This window comes from Condylura cristata, unplaced genomic scaffold, assembly GCF_000260355.1.
Source record: "Condylura cristata isolate star-nosed mole 26May11 unplaced genomic scaffold, ConCri1.0 scaffold00005, whole genome shotgun sequence".
Classification (NCBI taxonomy): domain Eukaryota; kingdom Metazoa; phylum Chordata; class Mammalia; order Eulipotyphla; family Talpidae; genus Condylura; species Condylura cristata.
Window position 1 is genome coordinate 60892866 of NW_004567106.1, and position 18054 is coordinate 60910919.

Consider the following 18054-nt stretch of genomic DNA (forward strand, 5'->3'; position numbering starts at 1 on the left):
GGTATCTTTTTAACCTTCATATATAGAAGCTTTTAAAAAGAGATAGTTCTAATTGTTTGTTTTGATTTTTGTTTCCTTGTTTCCTTGCCATAAGGCTTGAGTCATCAAAAACATTTTTATCATCGATGTCATGAAATGTATTGTTAGTGTTTTCTTCTCAGTTTTTTAATGTTGCAGGTCTTCTGTCTAAATCTGTGATTCATTTGGAGTTTATTTTTGTGTGTGGACTTAAGAGTATAATCTAACTTTCCAATTTTCCCAGGACTGTTTGTTGAAAAGATTTTCCTTTCCCTGTTTGATAAGCATAACTGCTTAGGCATAGATTAGGTACTGATATGTACTTTGATTTATTTGTTTTCAGTTCTATTTCATTGATTCACATATATGTTTTTGTGCCACTACCATATCATTGTTAGTATTGTTGCTTTATAGTTAAGCTTGAAATCAAGTAAATGATACCCTTTACTTTCCTTTTTTCTCAGATTTGCTTTTGTGATTTGAGGCCTTTGTGGTTCCATGTAAATTTCATTGTCTTTGTTTGGTTCATATCTTTGAAAAATAATGTTGGTGTTTTGATGGGAATTGTGTTAAATTTATATATTATTCTTATAGGTAGGATAGTTATATTTATTCCCCCATCCATCCATATATGTAGCATCCTTTTATGTTGCTATGAGTCCTTTTTTAATAACATGTAGTTTTTTGCAGAGGTCATTTACTTCCTCAGGTTAATTCTTAAGTATTTAGTTCTTTTTGAAGCAATTATAAATGTTATTTCCTCAATTTCTTTTGCTTTTTGTTTGAATATAAAAGGACTGGATTTTGGTATGTTGATTTTGCAGCCTCATTTTGCTATATTTATAGATTGCTCTTAGAATTGTTAGGATTTTCTATATACATAATGTCTGTGATTTAGTGATAGTTACTTTTCTGACTCAATTCCCATTTTTGTCTTATAGTTTTGGCTGTAACCTCTAATACTGAGTCAAACAAAAGTGGTGACAATGGGCATCTTTTTCATGTTCCTGATCTAAAGGGGAAAGTCTCATTTTTTTTCCCACTAAGTATTCTGATTTCCTTTGATTTGTGATATATGTCCTTTATTATGTTGAGGTAATTTCATTCTGTTCCCAACTTATTTAGCAATTTTACATAAATGAATGCTGAATCTCATTAAATGTTTTCTCTGCATCTGTTGATTTCATCATATGACTTTCATCTTTACATTTGTTGATGTGATATACTAAATTAATTTACATATGTTATCCTAGCATCCCTGGGATAAATCCCACTTGACCATGACATATAATTCATTGAATTTGATTTGCTAATATTTTGTTGAATATATTTGTATCAGTGTTTATCAGGGATATTGGTCTATAATTTTCTTGTGCTGTCTGTGTTTGGTTTCGGTACTAGGATAATACTGGTATTGTAAACTGTATTAGGGGCTAAGTGCTTCTTATATTTTTAAAGCCAGTTTAAGCAAGATGGGCATTAGTTCTTTAAACGTTTGATAAAATTCATTTGTAAAGCTTTGTGGTTCCAAGCTTTTGTTTTTCTGAAGGTTTTTTTAAAATTGCAGTTTCAAATTTCATATTTGTCAATTTGTTCAACTTATCTGCTACTTACTTAGTCTTGGTATACTCATTGATCTAGAAATTTGTCTATTTCTTCTAGGTTATGCCAAATTTATTGACATGTAATTGTTCATAGTAATCTCCCACAGTCCTTTAAAATTATGTGCTACTTGTGGTGATTTCTTCCCTTTCAATTGTGATTTCTTTTAATTAGCATGTTCTCTTTTTTTGTTAGCCTAGGCAGAAGTTTGTCTATCTTCTTGAAGAACCAACTTAATTGTGTTTTTTTTTTTTGTATTATCTTTCTATTTAAATCATTTGCTCCTTTTAGTATTTCCTTCTTTCTGCTAACTTTGGGCCTCACTGTTCCTCTTTTTCAGGTTGATTGTGGTGTACTATTAGGTTGTTTATTCAGGATATTTGTTGCCATCATTCAAAAGATATTTGTAGCAGTTAACTTTTTTCATCTACAGTTCTACTTTTGATATTGTGTTTAAAAGACCTTTTTGATCCAAAGTTTATTTATATGGTATCAACATATGTTATATTAAGTACAGGGCTCTCCCTAGTGGTACAAGAGGTTAGAGCATGGCACGGTGGAGCTGTCTGTAGCAACTGCAGCGCTTGTTAGCTCCCCCACCAGGGGACTGACCCACATGGCACAACAGACCTCTCCTGACCCTCCTGCTGCTCCCCTCAACACTGTATTCCCGTTGGTCTGCCTGTTCTGCTTCCCACTCTTTCTCTGGTGGATATTCTCACCTACCACATCTCATGCCTATACCCCAGTTCTTGTATGCATACATAAATAAATCTAAAATAAAAAATAAAGTACAGGCATAATATATGTACAATTACATATAATATAATATCAAGTAATTGTAATATAATGTCATATTTATGTTTTATATATATATATATTCTTCATTGTTAGGTATTTTATCATTTAAATCCCTAAATACTTGTTGGTTCATTTTTTTCATGTGGAATTGTTAGGAGGAAAGGATGTCCTGAATGAACTCTACAGAATCAGGTTTTGTGGACTCCACCCCACACCAGACACCAGAACGACAATCCCACCTAACAGTACGCAGTAGAGCTGTGTTTTTCTGGCTCTGCTCTATTGTTTGAAATGCTAACATTATCATATTTTAAAATCTTATATATAAAGAGGTTTTCTGGGTTTCTTAATATATTTTATTTTCCTTTCTTGTTTAAATTTCAAACATAAAATTGTGATGATAATTAGCAGCAAGTAGATTATTTCTCTTTTTGCAACATTTGTCTTTGCTTATTCTTTTAATAAGTGCTATAATTTCCTTTTTAATATATATATTTCAGGAACATTTTAGTGGATAAACCAAATGACCAGTCTTCAAGGTGGTCTTCAGAGAGCAACTATCCTCCCCAGGTAAGATTATGTGACAGTTGTTTTAGATGATGTGTAGACTTCCATTTACTAATCAAAATTTAAATAGGCACTTAATATCAGTTATCTTATTCCATTAATAGTTTATTCGTTCTTTGACTTTATGAGGCACATTTTTATTTCCTCTTTTGTTTAAATTGTGTGGAAAATTATTTCATTAGGAAATGTAATGTGTTGAAACAGACTTTACTTTTGGCTACTTTTGGCTACCACAACATTTAAAGTCTATATTTTTTTTCTGGATTATACTGATGAAGAGTTTTCAAGTTTTTTTTTTTTTTAAATATATATTCTTTGAAGAAAATGTTATTTAAAAGGAACTGGTTCGGATGTTGTTACCACTCAATGCTTGACTCATCTGAAAAACTGTCTGAGCAGTTCACTTCAATCTGTACTTATATGCCACCTATTCTGTAAATATTTAAGGAAATGTTAGTAAATTAAACTTTAATTCAGTGACCAGTGACTACCTTTTAGGGAAAATAAGCTTAATATAGCTTGTTATTTTAATAAAGGAATATATTTAGATGATATCAGGACTGTGAGCTAAATTTTTCCTTGGCAAGTAGTCACCTAAGTTTTGTTTGGCTTTGACTTTATATAAATTGACTAACTATACATTTTCTGTGGTTTGCTTTTTTTCTTTTTTAACATCATATTTATTAATATGGTTGAGTATAACTGTTGTTTGTTGATCTTCACTACTGTGTGGTATTTTGGTATATTTGTATGCCAAAATGTATTTATAACTTTTGTGGTTGATGGGCTTTAGGGTTTATGCAATTTTTTGCTATTATGAACAGATTGCAGTGAACATTCTTGTATGTTATTTGATGGTCACATGCTTTATGTTTGTTTCTGTTAAAAACACCTTATTTTGTGTATATTGTCTGTAAACATTGCACTTATAGCTAGTAGCCTGAAGCATGCTTATCTAACACATTTTCTCTATAAGGTACATCACAAACTTCTATCTAGAAATCCTAGTCAGAACTTCAGCATTATATTTGGGGATATTTTAGACAGTGAAATCACCAACAGAAAAGACAAAAATATAAAAAATGTGGTACTAAGTTGACTGGGAAATAGACACTTGTTTATAGTATGAGAATTAAAACAAGAAGGCAAAGTGTGCTGTGTTTGATCTCAGCTGGGAGTAGGTTCCAAGGGACACATATTATCATGCGCTTTTCTGCACATGTTGATAAATGTGAAAGTGCTCCAAGTACTGATAATGGTGTTACAAATACATTTTGGTAAGTAGATAAATTTTCAGATAATGAATCCGTAAATCATGAGCAAGTGTACCTTAACTGACAGTTCATTTGTCATGTCTTGAACTGGTCTAAGAATTAGAACAAAGTAAAAGAGGACTCTGAAAAATCAAAAATTTTATGTCCTGAGGGCTTTTTCTTCCCTCTCCTTTGAATATATGTTACTTTCTTTAATTATTTTCTCAGATTTCTGGAAGCAAGTTTATGTAAAGGGGAGCATCACTGTAAAAGAGACATTAATAGCAAGCTGATAATTGACAAAAATGTCATGAGGAAAAAGACAGAAAAATCTAAATAACATACAATAAGGAAAGTATAATAATTTGGGAGTCTAGTGAAAGGGTAGCTAATATTGTTTATTTCAGTATAGGTCTAAGGTGGTTTCTGGTATCCTCTGCAGTGATGAAAATATGACATGATTTCCACTGTGTAATGTAAGACCTAGCCCCAGGTAGCTGTTGAGCACTAAAATTAGAATTGAGGAAATCAATTTTTATTTAATTAATTTAGATTCAGAAGCACCAAGTAGCTAGTGGGTATGGTATCAGTCAGATCCAAAGTATCAGTGTTACCAGGATACATTGAAGTTCACATGCTTTACTCTGTCAGTAAGAAATTTGAATGATGTTTAGTATATACATCGAGGCAGATAAGGGCATTCATGTAGAGAAGGATGACCATCACTTAGACCGTCAGCTGCTCCTTTCCTTTTCCACAACTAGGAAGGATTACATGTGTGGGCATGTGTGCTAAGGTAGCACTTCTGCCTTTCACTAGCAGTAGCTTATATTGTATCAGTACTCTTCTCAGTTTCTTTTGACTGTTTTCTAGAATAAATAATAAGGTAATAATGTGTTTTGATTCTTATCCTTATTTCTTTACCCATTGAAGTTTTCTCAAAACAGACCCCTTTTGAAGTTTTTATCTCTCGTTCTAAAGTTTTTCCACAAGCCTACTATGTGGTATTGTTCACTGTTGATTGCAATTGGAAATTTTATTCTAATTCTTATGAGTTTGATTGTATATTTTAAAATCTTATGTGTATTATGATTTTAGCATTAGCTTCATCATGGAGGGTCCCTGTATTTTTTTTTTTTTAAGGCTGTATCAAATCACAAATTTAGCAGTGTAAGGCAGCTTTCTTTGACTAACAGTTCTGTAGGCCATAGTTCAGCATGGTGTGACTAGATTCTTTACTTAAGTTATCACAAGCTGAAATCAAGGTATTGACCGGGCTAGATGGTTCTGTAGCAAATTGTTGTATTCATAATTTATTTTCTTGTGGTTATACCTACATGCCTAAGAACTTGGTATTAAGACTTGAAAGCAGATGTGCAGAGAGAATTTAAAAAAATGTTATTGATAGTGGGAATGAGAAGAGGGGGAATAGGGAGAGAAAAAGATTAATTGGTTAACAGTTCCTACCAGCAGTGCTGAGTTGAAACCAGCATGCACAACAAAGCCTGAAACGCAAGAAAATGAGGTGCCTGTCTTCAGTCTTTTAAACATCAGCATGGTTACTCAGCTCCTCCTCTAGTTTCCAGCAGCAAGTATGGTCCATGACATGCTGAGGTTGGAGTGACATCTTCAAGGTTTTGAGATGGAGGAGTGATTCCATATGTGCTGTCTTGCTGGCTATTGGCAGAGAGTTGATCTTAGTTCCTGGAGGCAGCTCACATCCTTGACACATGCCCACCTTCATTTTAAAGCCATCGTTAAAGTACATCCTTCATAAAAGTATGTCAAATCCATACTTTTTCAAAGAGTGTCCTTTGAATTTTTCTCTTCTTATCTGACTTCTGGATTCAGATTTTAAGAATTCATGTGATTAGGTAGCCCCCCTAGGTAGGTGCTTTATTTTAATTAAAGCCAGCTGATTTGGAGCCTTAATTATGTCTGTCTGATTCCTTCACAGCTTAGATTATTGTTTGATTAAATACCTCAGATAAGGTTTGTGTGCACTAGGGGCCAGGAATTTGGAGGACCATCTTAGAATTATGCCTCTCATACCCTCGCACCTATCGTCTTGTAACTTTCTTTCATTCAATTCAAGATAAGTATATTGAGAGGCTTTGGTTTGTCATATTCTTTTGGTGTTTGAGGCACACCAGTGAAGAAAACCAGATGTCATTAGGATACATAAGAAGACAAAAATTTCTCCCTTTGTGGAGCTTGTTTTTTGAGGAGAGAAAGAAAAACAAAATAAATAAAATAAGACAGGTTGGGTGAAAAGTGTTATTTCAGTGATTAAGGAAGATATTTTTGTAGCTTTTGAATGGATGGTAGTTGTCAGTTGATGAAAGTTACTTCTTAAAGCACTTTGAAATAAATTTTAAGTCTTTTCCTAACAGATAACCAAATACAGAAGTTACATTTTGTCTCTTTTTTAAATGTTTGAGTTTATTTTATGATATATACAAACAGGAAAAATTCTTGCTTTCATATTTTCACAATTCTTGATATACTTTTTTTTTTTAAATTCATACAGGACTGGGGTACAGGCCAGAGATGCAGAGGGTGAGAGGATTCACCAGGGACAGAGTGGGGAGCAGAACAGGCAGATTGACGAAGTACACTGCTGAGGGGAGCAGGTCAGGAGAGGTCTGCCATGCCCTGTGGATCTCCTCTGGGGATCGAACTCATGTGGAAGTGGCTTAAGTTTCTTAGTACAGTGCTTTAACCCGATGCGCCACCAGGGAGGGCCCTGCTTGATATTCTTTTATCTTTTACATATTGTAAAAAATCTGTAGCGCCTATCTTATTTAAGGGCAGGAAGTTAACTATCTAAGATTCTGTTTCTTCATCCATAATAATGTTTTAGGGCTATAATGTAGCTATTTTATTTCTGGAATGTAAATTTTTTATTTCATATTATTTTGATAAGCCCCAATTTCTGAAAGCAGTGGGTAGATGGAAATATTTCTCAATTACTAATTAGTGATCCTGGACAATACCAGCAAATACCCATGGATCCCAAACTATAAAAAGGGAGAAAAAACCATGTTGCCTGTTCTAAGGATTCATGCCCCTGTGCATAAAAGGAAAGTAATCAAACTCTTGTGTGCTTAAAGATTTTTAGTTGCTGAGGGGTTCAAAGGGAATAGAGAGGGAGAGGAGTAGGAGTTGGGAGAAGAATATAAAAATATGGATTTCCAGTGAAACACCAGAGTCCGCCAACCCCATGTGGGCATCTGTTGAGCCAATAGACGAGGTCCCAAAGCAGAACAGTGAAGGCCCAGGAGCAGAGCTGCCAGGAGAATGACTCCAAGGCAACCTCTGCAGAAAACACAAGCAAGAGGTTGTACATGGCCCACAGGACTGGGAGTAAAGGAGAGAACTAAATTTCAAAATGTACCAACCAAAGTGAATCTAATACAAGATCAACACGGTGGCTGCCAGACCTGTCTCAAGAAATGGGATAGTGCCATCTGCCAATGCATGGAAACCAGGAAAAGATCCACAGGTTGGGACCAGGAGTGTACGTGGGACATAAACAGAAGCAAGAACTTCTCTTCTCTCCCCCCCATAGTGATTGGCTCTTTTAAAGTCTGTCCCGAAGCTTCTGTCTGCCCTTGGTTCCAGCTGCCCCCATTCTAGAAGTAAAGGAGTGGAGCAGTGAGACTCACCATTCTCTTACAATTCCCCCAGCTGTTTTCCTTCAGGATGTCATTGGGGTGGGCAGGGCAGCATGAAGAGGCAATCCTCACAGATTAACTTTATTTATTTATTGTTTAAAGATTTATCTATCTATGCATATAGAAATGGGGTACAGGCCAGAGGTGTGAAGGGTGAAAGGATTCACCAGAGACAGAGTGGGGAGCAGAAAGCAGATGTAATGAAATATACTGCTACGGGGAGCAGCAGGAGGGTCAGGAGAGATCTGCCACACTATATGGGTCACCTCCCTGGTCGGGTATCAAACTTGTGCTTCAGAGGCTGCGGAGAGCTTCATAGTGCTGTACTTTAACCCATTGTGGCACCAGGGAGGGCCCCTCACAGATTAATTTTAAATCTTTTACTTTATTTATTTATTCATTCATTCATTTATTTATTTTTATGACAAAAGTTTATTTTTACATCATTTTGTACATTTTTTTTTCCATCTCGATTGTAATCCCTGCGGGTTTCCATCACCAAATCACCCGTGTGCCATCACCATAATCCCGTGCATTTCTCTCCCCCCCCTCCGTTTTTGATCCCATTCCCCACTCCACCCCCACAAAATGTCTCTGGCATATGGTTGTTCATTCTTTTACTCTATTTTAATGGCAGAAGCACTTATATTGTATTTATCATGGGATCACAAGTCTTTTTATTTTGTGTTATAGTTAGTTGCTTGTGTGTAGTTTTTTCATTAGATTGTAACATCTTCAAAACGTAACATCATAGTTATCAATTTTTGTATTTCCTTTTTTATAATGTCATATATTTTCAAAGCTGGGATGTTTTGCTTGTTGAGATGAAAAAACAAGTGTCCTGTAGGAAAATTAATGTGGTTCAGAAAAGGTGAGTGGTAGATTTTAGGCTAATTGAAATGTTTGAGAAGTTGTGCAGTGTCCAACAAGCACATTATCTTCACATTAGTGAGTAATAATATTTATTTAGGAATGAAATACAAATGTTTAACTTATGGCTATATTTAACTTATGGCTGAAGTTATTAAGTTGTTGAACCTGAATATATATTATAAGTGAATCTGTTAGTATTTCTTTTGATCTTGGATCCTGTATTAGTTATCTATTGCTGTGTGACAAATTATCACAAAACTTGTTAAAAACTAGGCTGGTCCTCCCTGGTTAAAGCACAGCACTTTAAGAGGCTGAAGCCACTTCAGCATGAGTTCGATCCCCGCCCACCCCAAAGGTGACCCACATGGTGTGGCAGACCTCTCCTGACCCTCCTGCTACTCCCCTCCACAGTGTACTTCGTAGATCAGCCTGTTCTGCTCCCCACTCTGTCTGGTGAATCCTCTCACTGCCTCTGTACCTCTGGCCTGTACCCCAGTTCTGTATGCATAAATAAATAAATCTCTAAAAAAATAGGCATTTATTATTTTAGGTTAAGTGTCAGGATTTAGGATTTAAGAGTGGCTAGCTGGATGGTTCTGGCTTGGTGTCTTTGTGAGGCTTCAGTTGATCATTGGCTACAGTTATCTGAAGGCTAGACTGGGGTTGCAGAATCTACTTTTCTCCTTTTTCGGGCATATCCTGGAACTTTCTTATTTATCTCTGTAGTTGCATGACCCAATGCCCATAGTAAATCAATCTCTCTCTCTTTCCCTCTCTCTCCTCTCTTCTTTGTTCTTATCTCGTATTAGTTTTTCTGGAGAGCCTTAACTAATAAACTACTATCTTCAAGTTTCATGTTTTTGCAAACATTCTTATGAATCCCAGGCAAGATAGTTGTGGGGTTTTCAGTGTTTGCTCCTTTTGATGCTGTGACTGCTGTAAGAGTGCACTTAGCTCCCATAATACAAGTTATGGAGGTAGGATATACTATGTAGCTTCCTTCCTGCCTCCTTTTCTCCAAGTGAATGTGCACGTCCCACTTGAGTTTGCAGCTGTTCCTGCAGGTATTCTATACCTTCAGATGTTTGCTTTTTGTATCTTGTCAAGGCTTTGTAATAGTTTTCTTTTTTTATCCATAGGCTGTTCAAAATGTGTGGCCTATTGAGATATTTAAAAGAATGATAATACCCATTGCAGGAATTTGGGAAGACGAGGACCAATACTTTGCGATGAAGATATGAATTGTTACAGTGCCTTTTGAATATAATTTGGAAAGGGGGTGTAGATAGTCCTACCAGGTGGTTCTTGCTGGAACTCTGCTTCTTAGAAATAAAACCATAAGTGATAAGAATGTTTGCTGAATAGCATTATTTAATACAGCAAATCTTGAAATACTATAAATACAGAGGAGAAAAAGACTATCCAGTCACAGGGAATGATAGAAAACATCTTTTGTGGAACTTTTTTGTCAGCCATTTAAATAGCGTGAGTGAGCTTCATATCAGTTGAGTAGGTGGGATTTCCCTTGTAGAATGAAAAAAACAAGAGGCAAAGAAGCTTGTACAATAAAATTCTGCTATTATCTGAATAACTGATACATTATACTAGTACAAATAGTAAAATGGAATTTTCATACAATCTTATGTTGGCGAGCTATCATCCCATATACAAAACCCCTTATATCCAGCATAAAGTATATTTGTGTACATACAATTTTATTAATAACCAAATAGTATTTTTGCTACCAAAAGTTGCTTAAATAAAAAAAATCTCTAATTTGAAACAAACATTGTCTCCAGTCATATCTGAATGTGCCCGATCTTGTATGTAGTGAAAACACAATGATCAGTACAAATAGCTTATAGGTAGAAATTTTAATGTTTAATCACATTTTGATTTTATTGATAAATTTTGCAGATTTCATTATTCTCCCTCTTGAACATCAATGCTGAGTAGTGTTACTATTAAATAGTGTTGTCCTATAGCTAAATAAGTGTCCTTTTGTGGGAATGTCTTTGATGTATTTTTATGTTGCTACACACATCCGTATTTCTTTTTTTTTTCCTTAAAATTTTCTTCTTTACTTTTTAACATTTAAAAATTTTACTTATATATCTATTTGCATTATTGTTCATTTTAAAACAATGTTTACTCCCCTCTCCCCCACTTCACCCACCCAAAATCACCATAATCCTCCACATTCCTTCTTCCTTCTGATCCCTCTCTGTTCCCCTCCCCTGTAGGATATCTCTGGTTTATAATGGTCTTTTTTGATTTGTTGTGTTTTGTATTGTAATAACAATACACTCCCTGTACCTCATGTCTTATTTGGTCTCTTAAATTCCTCCTATGAGTGAAACCATTTGATATTTTTCTTATTTCTTCTAACTTATTTCACTGAGCATAATTCCTTCCAGCTCCATCCATGTTGCTGTGAACGGCATGAGTTTATCTTTTTTTGGTTGCTGAGTAACATTTCATAGTGTGTATGTACTGCATCTTTTTAATCCAGTCATCTACTTTTGGACATTTAGGTTGATTCCATGTCTTTCCTATTATAAATAAAGCAGCAATAAACATGGTGCAGGTATCTTTTTGAGTCAGTGTTTTTGTGTCTTTTGGGTCGATACGTAGGAATGGGATTGCAGGGTCAAATGGAAGCTCCATTTTTAGCAGTTTGAGAAACATCCAAACAGTTTTCCATAGTGGTTGTACTAGTTTGCATTCCCACCAGTACAGGAACCCTTCCTGTTTCTCCACATCCTTGCCAACATTTGTTGTTGCTAGTTGTTTTAAGATGTGCCATTCTCACTGGTGTGAGGTAGTATCTCATTGTGGTTTTAGTTTGCATCTCCTTTATTACAAGTGATATTGAACATTTTTTCATATGCTTGTTGGTCATCTGCATTTCCTCTTTGGAGAATTGTCTTTTTAGCTCTCCTGCTCATTTTTGGGATGGAGTTATTTTTTATTTTTGTTGAGTTTCATCAGTTCTTTGTAAATCTTTGTGATCGATCCTTTATTGCTAGTTTTATATAATAAAAAATTTTCCCAGTCAGTGGGATGTCTGTTTTTTGTAATGTCTCTTTTGCTGTACTCTTCTATACCATACTTACTAAAAAAAAAAAAAAAAGTCTCTTGGGCTCTCCCTGGTGGTGCAGCAGGTTAAAGCACAGCACAAAGAAGCTTAAGTCACTTCTGCATGAGTTCGATCCCCGCCTGCCCTGGAGGTGACCACATGGTGCGGCAGACCTCTCCTGACACACCCCCTGCTCCCCTCAGCAGTGTACTTTGTCGATCTGCCTGTTCTGCTCCCCACTCCTTCTCTGGTGAAGCCTCTTGCCACCCCTGAGCTTCTGGCCTGTACCCCAGTTCTGTATGCACAAATAAATAAATCATTTAAAAAAAAAACTCAATCTGTGTAAGTTGGACAGATGAACCTTATATTTTCTTCTGTTGCAGAGTTTTAACTGTAAGTTAACTATTTGTTTAAACAGAGGAGGATATAATTTGATCGTTTCTTTTTTCTTTTTTTTTCTTCAGTACTTGATTCTGAAGCTTGAAAGACCTGCTATAGTCCAAAATATCACATTTGGAAAATATGAGAAAACTCATGTTTGTAATTTGAAGAAATTTAAAGTCTTTGGTGGAATGAATGAAGAAAATATGACAGAACTATTGTCTAGGTAAGTTTTGATTATGATGAGGAAAGAGTTGTCTTCTAAACAGGCTGATGTTTTCGTTTAGTCTCTGTAGCTAAATCTGCATGGTGAGGGATTCTTACTATTTTCCTATGTCTTATTTCAATATTGTGGCTTGAATTCGCTTTTTTTTTTTTAAACCATCAATTATGTAATGTTATCCAAGAAAAAACAATTTTCCCCTACTTGTCAATCTTTTTTTTCACTGAACTTCAGAAATACTTTCAATTTCTATCAAAATCTTTGCTATAAAAATATAAATTCTCTAATGTGTGTGTGTGTGTGTGTATAATTTTTTTCCTGCCCTAATATTCTGGGTCTTGGAGATATAAAAGAGAGAAAGTATGTGCCTTTTTCTCTTATACAGTGCCTGCCACTTGGAAGGAGCTCAGTAAAATTTGGGTTTTAACAATACAGCCCACCAGGAGTGAAAAGTACCTGTTTGCCTCCTATGTAATAGGTCAGATAGCCAATATAATGAGCAAATGAAGCCTTGGAGTTTTAGAACATATCTGATGTTCCAGTTGTATATCCCAATAGAAAAATTCTTTATGTAAGTTCAGTATTACATCTGTACTGCATTTGATTAAAGTCATGAAAGTATTCAAGACTTAAGGTATCATAAAAGTAAGTGACTGTACATAGAGAGGTAATAAAGGTTTATTTTTATTTAGAATGAAGAGGATGCAACTTAAACAACAGAATAAGGTTGTCTTTGAACTTTATTCACCTATGAAAGCAACACTAGCATCTTGGTTAAAATTAAATCATTTAGTTCTTTGACAAATCTAATATTTGGCTCAAAGCTTTTAGATATATGTGTAAATTGTTATGTAATTTCCTTCTTATTGCTTAAATACTCTGTCTCATATTCCATTATATAGTAAGGACCCTAAATCCTGTCACATTTGTAGGTACTGTAGCCACATTCTTTACACTGAACTTTTTCATTAGTTGTCATGTAATTTAGAGAATATAGCTGTAATAAAGTTGATGTGAAATGTTTAAGCATTGACCTATATTCTCATGTTCAAGTACATCTTTGTATTGCCTAAGTCATGTATTTTGAGCACTGATTTAACTTAAAAAAATTCAAATAATAACCTGTGTTTTAGTGTATTTACTAAATTATGAAGTAAGATTTGACAGCTTTCTTTTTTTCCCTTCAGTGGCTTAAAGAATGATTATAACAAAGAAACATTCACCTTGAAGCATAAAATTGATGAACAGATGTTTCCTTGTCGATTCATTAAAATAGGTAAGTTTTTAGCATCCTGGAATACAAATAAATTCTTTATGCATCAGTCAGCAAAATGTAGCTTGTAAAATTTTATGGAAATTTGCCTTGTCAGTTATTCACGTAATGTTATGTCTACTTTTGCGCTACAAAGGCACAGTGTTGATTAGTTGCAAGAAATCACATATCTCATAAAACCAAAATGTTTCCTATTTGATTCTTTGTAGAAAAAGTTTGTTGTTTACTGCTTTATGAATCTATCACCAAGTTACAGTAAGTTCAAGTGAAATGTTTTCCAAATATTTTTTCACTTGAAAGCTTCTTGGAAGATTTTATAAGATGCAGTTATTTGATTGCATTAATTGATTAATGTAAGGTATATCAGTTGTTGTAATCTTACAACATTCTAAAACTCAATATTGATGAAGTCTTTAAACCACTGTATTGCAATGATTTCTATATCATTCTTTTGAGTTACTTTTTTACTGGTATGTTGGTCAGACCCATTAATTTTATGATCTATTAAATTACTGCAAAGTACTAGTTGAAAAATCCTATTTAAGACTACTTAGCTTTATGTTCAATTTAAAAAAGATTTTTTAGCAAATGCTAAGTGCATATTTAATGCCTCAAGATTATTATTTGTAGAATTATTTTGTTTTCCTATAAAATGGACTATTTAGAGGTTATAAAATTAGAAGGCTTGCATATTTTAATTTCTGTATATTACATACCTTTGAAAATATTATATTAAAATGACAATTAAGTGAATCAGACCCCTCAACAAAAATGAGAGCCAGAACCCCACATTTCGATTTGGGAGAAAAATCCCTCTTGTGAAAGTGATATACTTCAGGTGCTTGTTTGCCAGTCTGTCAGGTGTTGGCCTCTCATTTCTCTCAGTCAGATTATTCTGTTGGGCAAAAACAATGTGTGAAGTGTTGATAAAAACTACCTAGAAAGGGAAAATCATTTTCAGAAAAGCTAAACTGCCTGTAGTGTTGCTTTAATTCTATTAAATACATGTCAATAAAAAACTGTGTCCCTGTCTTGCTTTCAGAATTTATAAGAAGCAAGGTTTTGTTTATTTCCCTTTCCCCGCCTCCTCTGTTTTATCAGTTTCAAAGTTTTTGAATAAATTTAATTCTTGGGTAGTTCTTTCTCTTTCTTCATTTTATAGAACACTCTTCATAAAAATATTTGTAATTCTGTCATCTTTCAAATGTACAAGCAGTAAAAATAACATTCTCATATAATTTAGACTACAGTTTTTTTTTTTTTTTAAAGATTAATTTATTTATGCATACAAAATGGGTGCAGGCCAGAGGTGCAGGGGTGGTGAGAGGATTTACCATAGACAGAGTGGGGAGCCAGACAGGCAGATTGACAAAGTACATTGCTGAGGGGACCAGTGGGCAGGTCAGTAGAGGCCTACTGCGCCATATGGATCACTTCCTAGGCTGGGGATCAAACTCGCACTGAAACACTGCAGCTAGCTTGTAGTGCTGCACTTTAACCCATTGTGCCACCAGGGAGGGCCCTAGACTATACAGTTCTAAAGTACTTACTCAACTTCATTTTGTTTAGTCATGCAAACTAAAATGTTCTTCACCCTTTTAACAAATTTTGTGCTTTTGAACATTTCTTTCAGTCATTAGTTTTTTTATTTGAAGGAAACTGCTACTATTAACGTCTATAGGTGCTAATCTTCTAGTATTATCCTCTAGAAGAGTAAATAAAAATATGTTAAGGGAAGTTGCATAGCTTCTTCCCTTAAAAATTTATAGAAGAGGGCTCCCCTTGGTGGCACAACCGGTTAAATCACCTCATTAGGAAGCTCTCCAAGGCCACTGCAGTTTGAGTTCCTTCCCTGGCCAGGGAGCTGACCCACATGGTGTGGCAGACCTCTTCTGACCCACCCACTGCTACCCTTAGTCTGCTTGTCCTGCTCCCCATTCTGTGTCTGGTGAATCCTTTCACCCACCACACCTCTGGCCTGTATCCCAGTTCTGAAAGCATAAATAAATAAATCTTTTAAAAAATTTTTATAGAAGAACAGTTATCTTATGGATCAGTTAGACATTCAGCTGCCTTGAGACAAGAAATTGAACCTTTTTCATTCCTTCCTGTGGTCCTTTTAATTATAGAGAATGATAATGCTTTACTTGACCCTATGTTACTTTATATTATTTAGGTGAAATGTTAGTTGGAGCTTTCCAAATAACTAGCGATATTTGCTATTCATTTGATGTTTAGGATAGTGATGTTTAAATAGCCTCCTATTTCTCACTTTTCTGTAAATGATAGTGCTCTGCAGTTTGCTTTCAAACTCTTCCTCAACATTGTCTTGATATATTTTCCATGAAAATAATGTAAAGAAAATGTAAAACTAAAAGCCTCTGTTCAATTCATATTTTTAAGTTTATCCCTGTGTTTTATTAAAAATATACTTTGAGAAAACACCTGAGTGATGTGTAACTCTTTTTTTGGTGGGCTAAATTGTTAGAATTCTTAAATGAAAACATGTTTGAATACTTCACATTTGTGTTCCACAGTAATATGTTTACAAGTTCTTGATTTATTCAAAAAACACTATTTCCTTAAATAATGTAAATTTCTAACTAGTCATCCTTTAGTCATTCATAGTAATGAAGGGGTACAGAAGCAAGACTTAACACATTGGTAGTAATCTCCAAATTATGTATTTACATTTTAATATACTTTTCATTTATAATAATACTTTATATACAGTGATTTCAACAACAATTCGTTAGTTTTCAAATTAATAAGGAAAATACTCTCTTTCACAAAAGCAATGGCTAGCTTTTCATATCTTAGTGTGGGTAACCCAAAGTATTAGCATAGCTTAAATGACATTTAGATAAATTTTACTTTACTTTTTTTTTTTTTAAGATATATTTATTCCTACAGAACTGGGGTACAGGCCAGAGACGTGGAGGGTGATAGGAGACAGAGCTAGGAGCAGAATAGGCAGATCAAGGAAGCACACTGCTGAGGGGAGCAACGGGCGGGTCAGGAGAGGTCTGCCGCGCCATGTGGTCACCTCCAGGGCAGGGTGGGATCGAACTCATGTAGAAGTGGCTTTAGCTTCTTAATGCTGTGCTTTCACCTGCTGCGCCACCAGGGAGGGCCTTACTTTACTTTTTTAAGTCATTTTTTTGTTAAAATCAGTAATACCTTCTTAGTCTAATGGTGGGGTTAGGTTTATTGGACATTATCTTGAGTTCTTTTCTAGTTTGTAGATCTATGGTAGTTTGACTTTTGATTTAAGATCATATATCTGAAAGGAAATTATTTCATTTTAATGTCTTTTGGTGCATTTTTATATTTCATAAAGCTCTGTTTTCTTGTGTCTTGTTGTAATTTTTCCTCTTTCATTTATGATCCTATTTGAGTTTTCTGTTTTTCTTTGTGAGTCTGGCTAGAAGTTTGTCTATTTTTTAAAGGTGTTTTGGTTTCATTTTTTAGTGACTACAGTTCTCTTCTGCCTGTCTTCTCTATGTATAAGGTAGATAGAAAATGTGATTACTTTTAATTTAACAGCTCTTTATAAACAGAAAGCTCATGATGGTGTGTATTATGTTTATTTTTGCTACTGTATGGTGCCTAAACTGATGCTAGGCATATAGAAAATATTCAGAAAATTTATTCAATGTATCTTAATAGGCATCAGCAGTATTTTACGTTGCTAAAATTTTATTTGAATTATATTAATTTTTTCCTGTTTTCTTTTTTCTATCCTCAAAGTTCCACTCTTATCCTGGGGACCCAGCTTTAACTTTAGCATCTGGTATGTTGAACTTAGTGGCATTGATGATCCTGATGTAGTACAACCTTGTCTCAACTGGTATAGCAAGGTAGGACTATATTTTAAAATTCTGATTATATGTTTCAAATGCCTGTGAACTGAGAATTGTCAATCTTTTGTCTTTATAAGAAGAATTTAAACTATTGAGAATAGTAGTGATGATTAATCAACTAACATGTCAGCATCTAAGTAGTCTTTATAACTTATTCATTACTATTCTGTGAGAGAGGTACAATTATTACTTGTAGATTACAGATGACAGATGGAGCACTGAAAGTATCTTGCCTAAGACCCATACAATTTTAAAGTGCTCCAACCAATATATGTTCTCAGATAATTTGACTCCAGGGCCTCACATTATGCTATTATACCCATCTGACCCTAAATTTTGTATTTAACCTGTTTTGATAGAACTTTTCATGGGAATAGATTTACTTAATTACTTTTTTTTTTAAAGATTTATTTATTCATACAGAACTGGGTACAAGCCAGAGGT

At 34.6% G+C, this 18054-nt stretch overlaps 1 protein-coding gene across 2 annotated transcripts in view; it reads left to right on the top strand.

Annotated features, from left to right (window-relative positions):
• The window catches only part of MKLN1 (muskelin 1, intracellular mediator containing kelch motifs), a 122243-nt gene that overhangs the window by 24777 nt on the left and 79412 nt on the right, over positions 1-18054 (top strand). For both annotated transcript variants that reach the window (XM_012720938.1, XM_004677056.2), the window contains exons 2-5: positions 2922-2991; positions 12335-12477; positions 13662-13750; positions 17498-17607. In XM_012720938.1, the coding sequence (XP_012576392.1) occupies positions 2922-2991; positions 12335-12477; positions 13662-13750; positions 17498-17607 (412 nt within the window). The remainder of the gene's footprint in view (positions 1-2921; positions 2992-12334; positions 12478-13661; positions 13751-17497; positions 17608-18054) is intronic.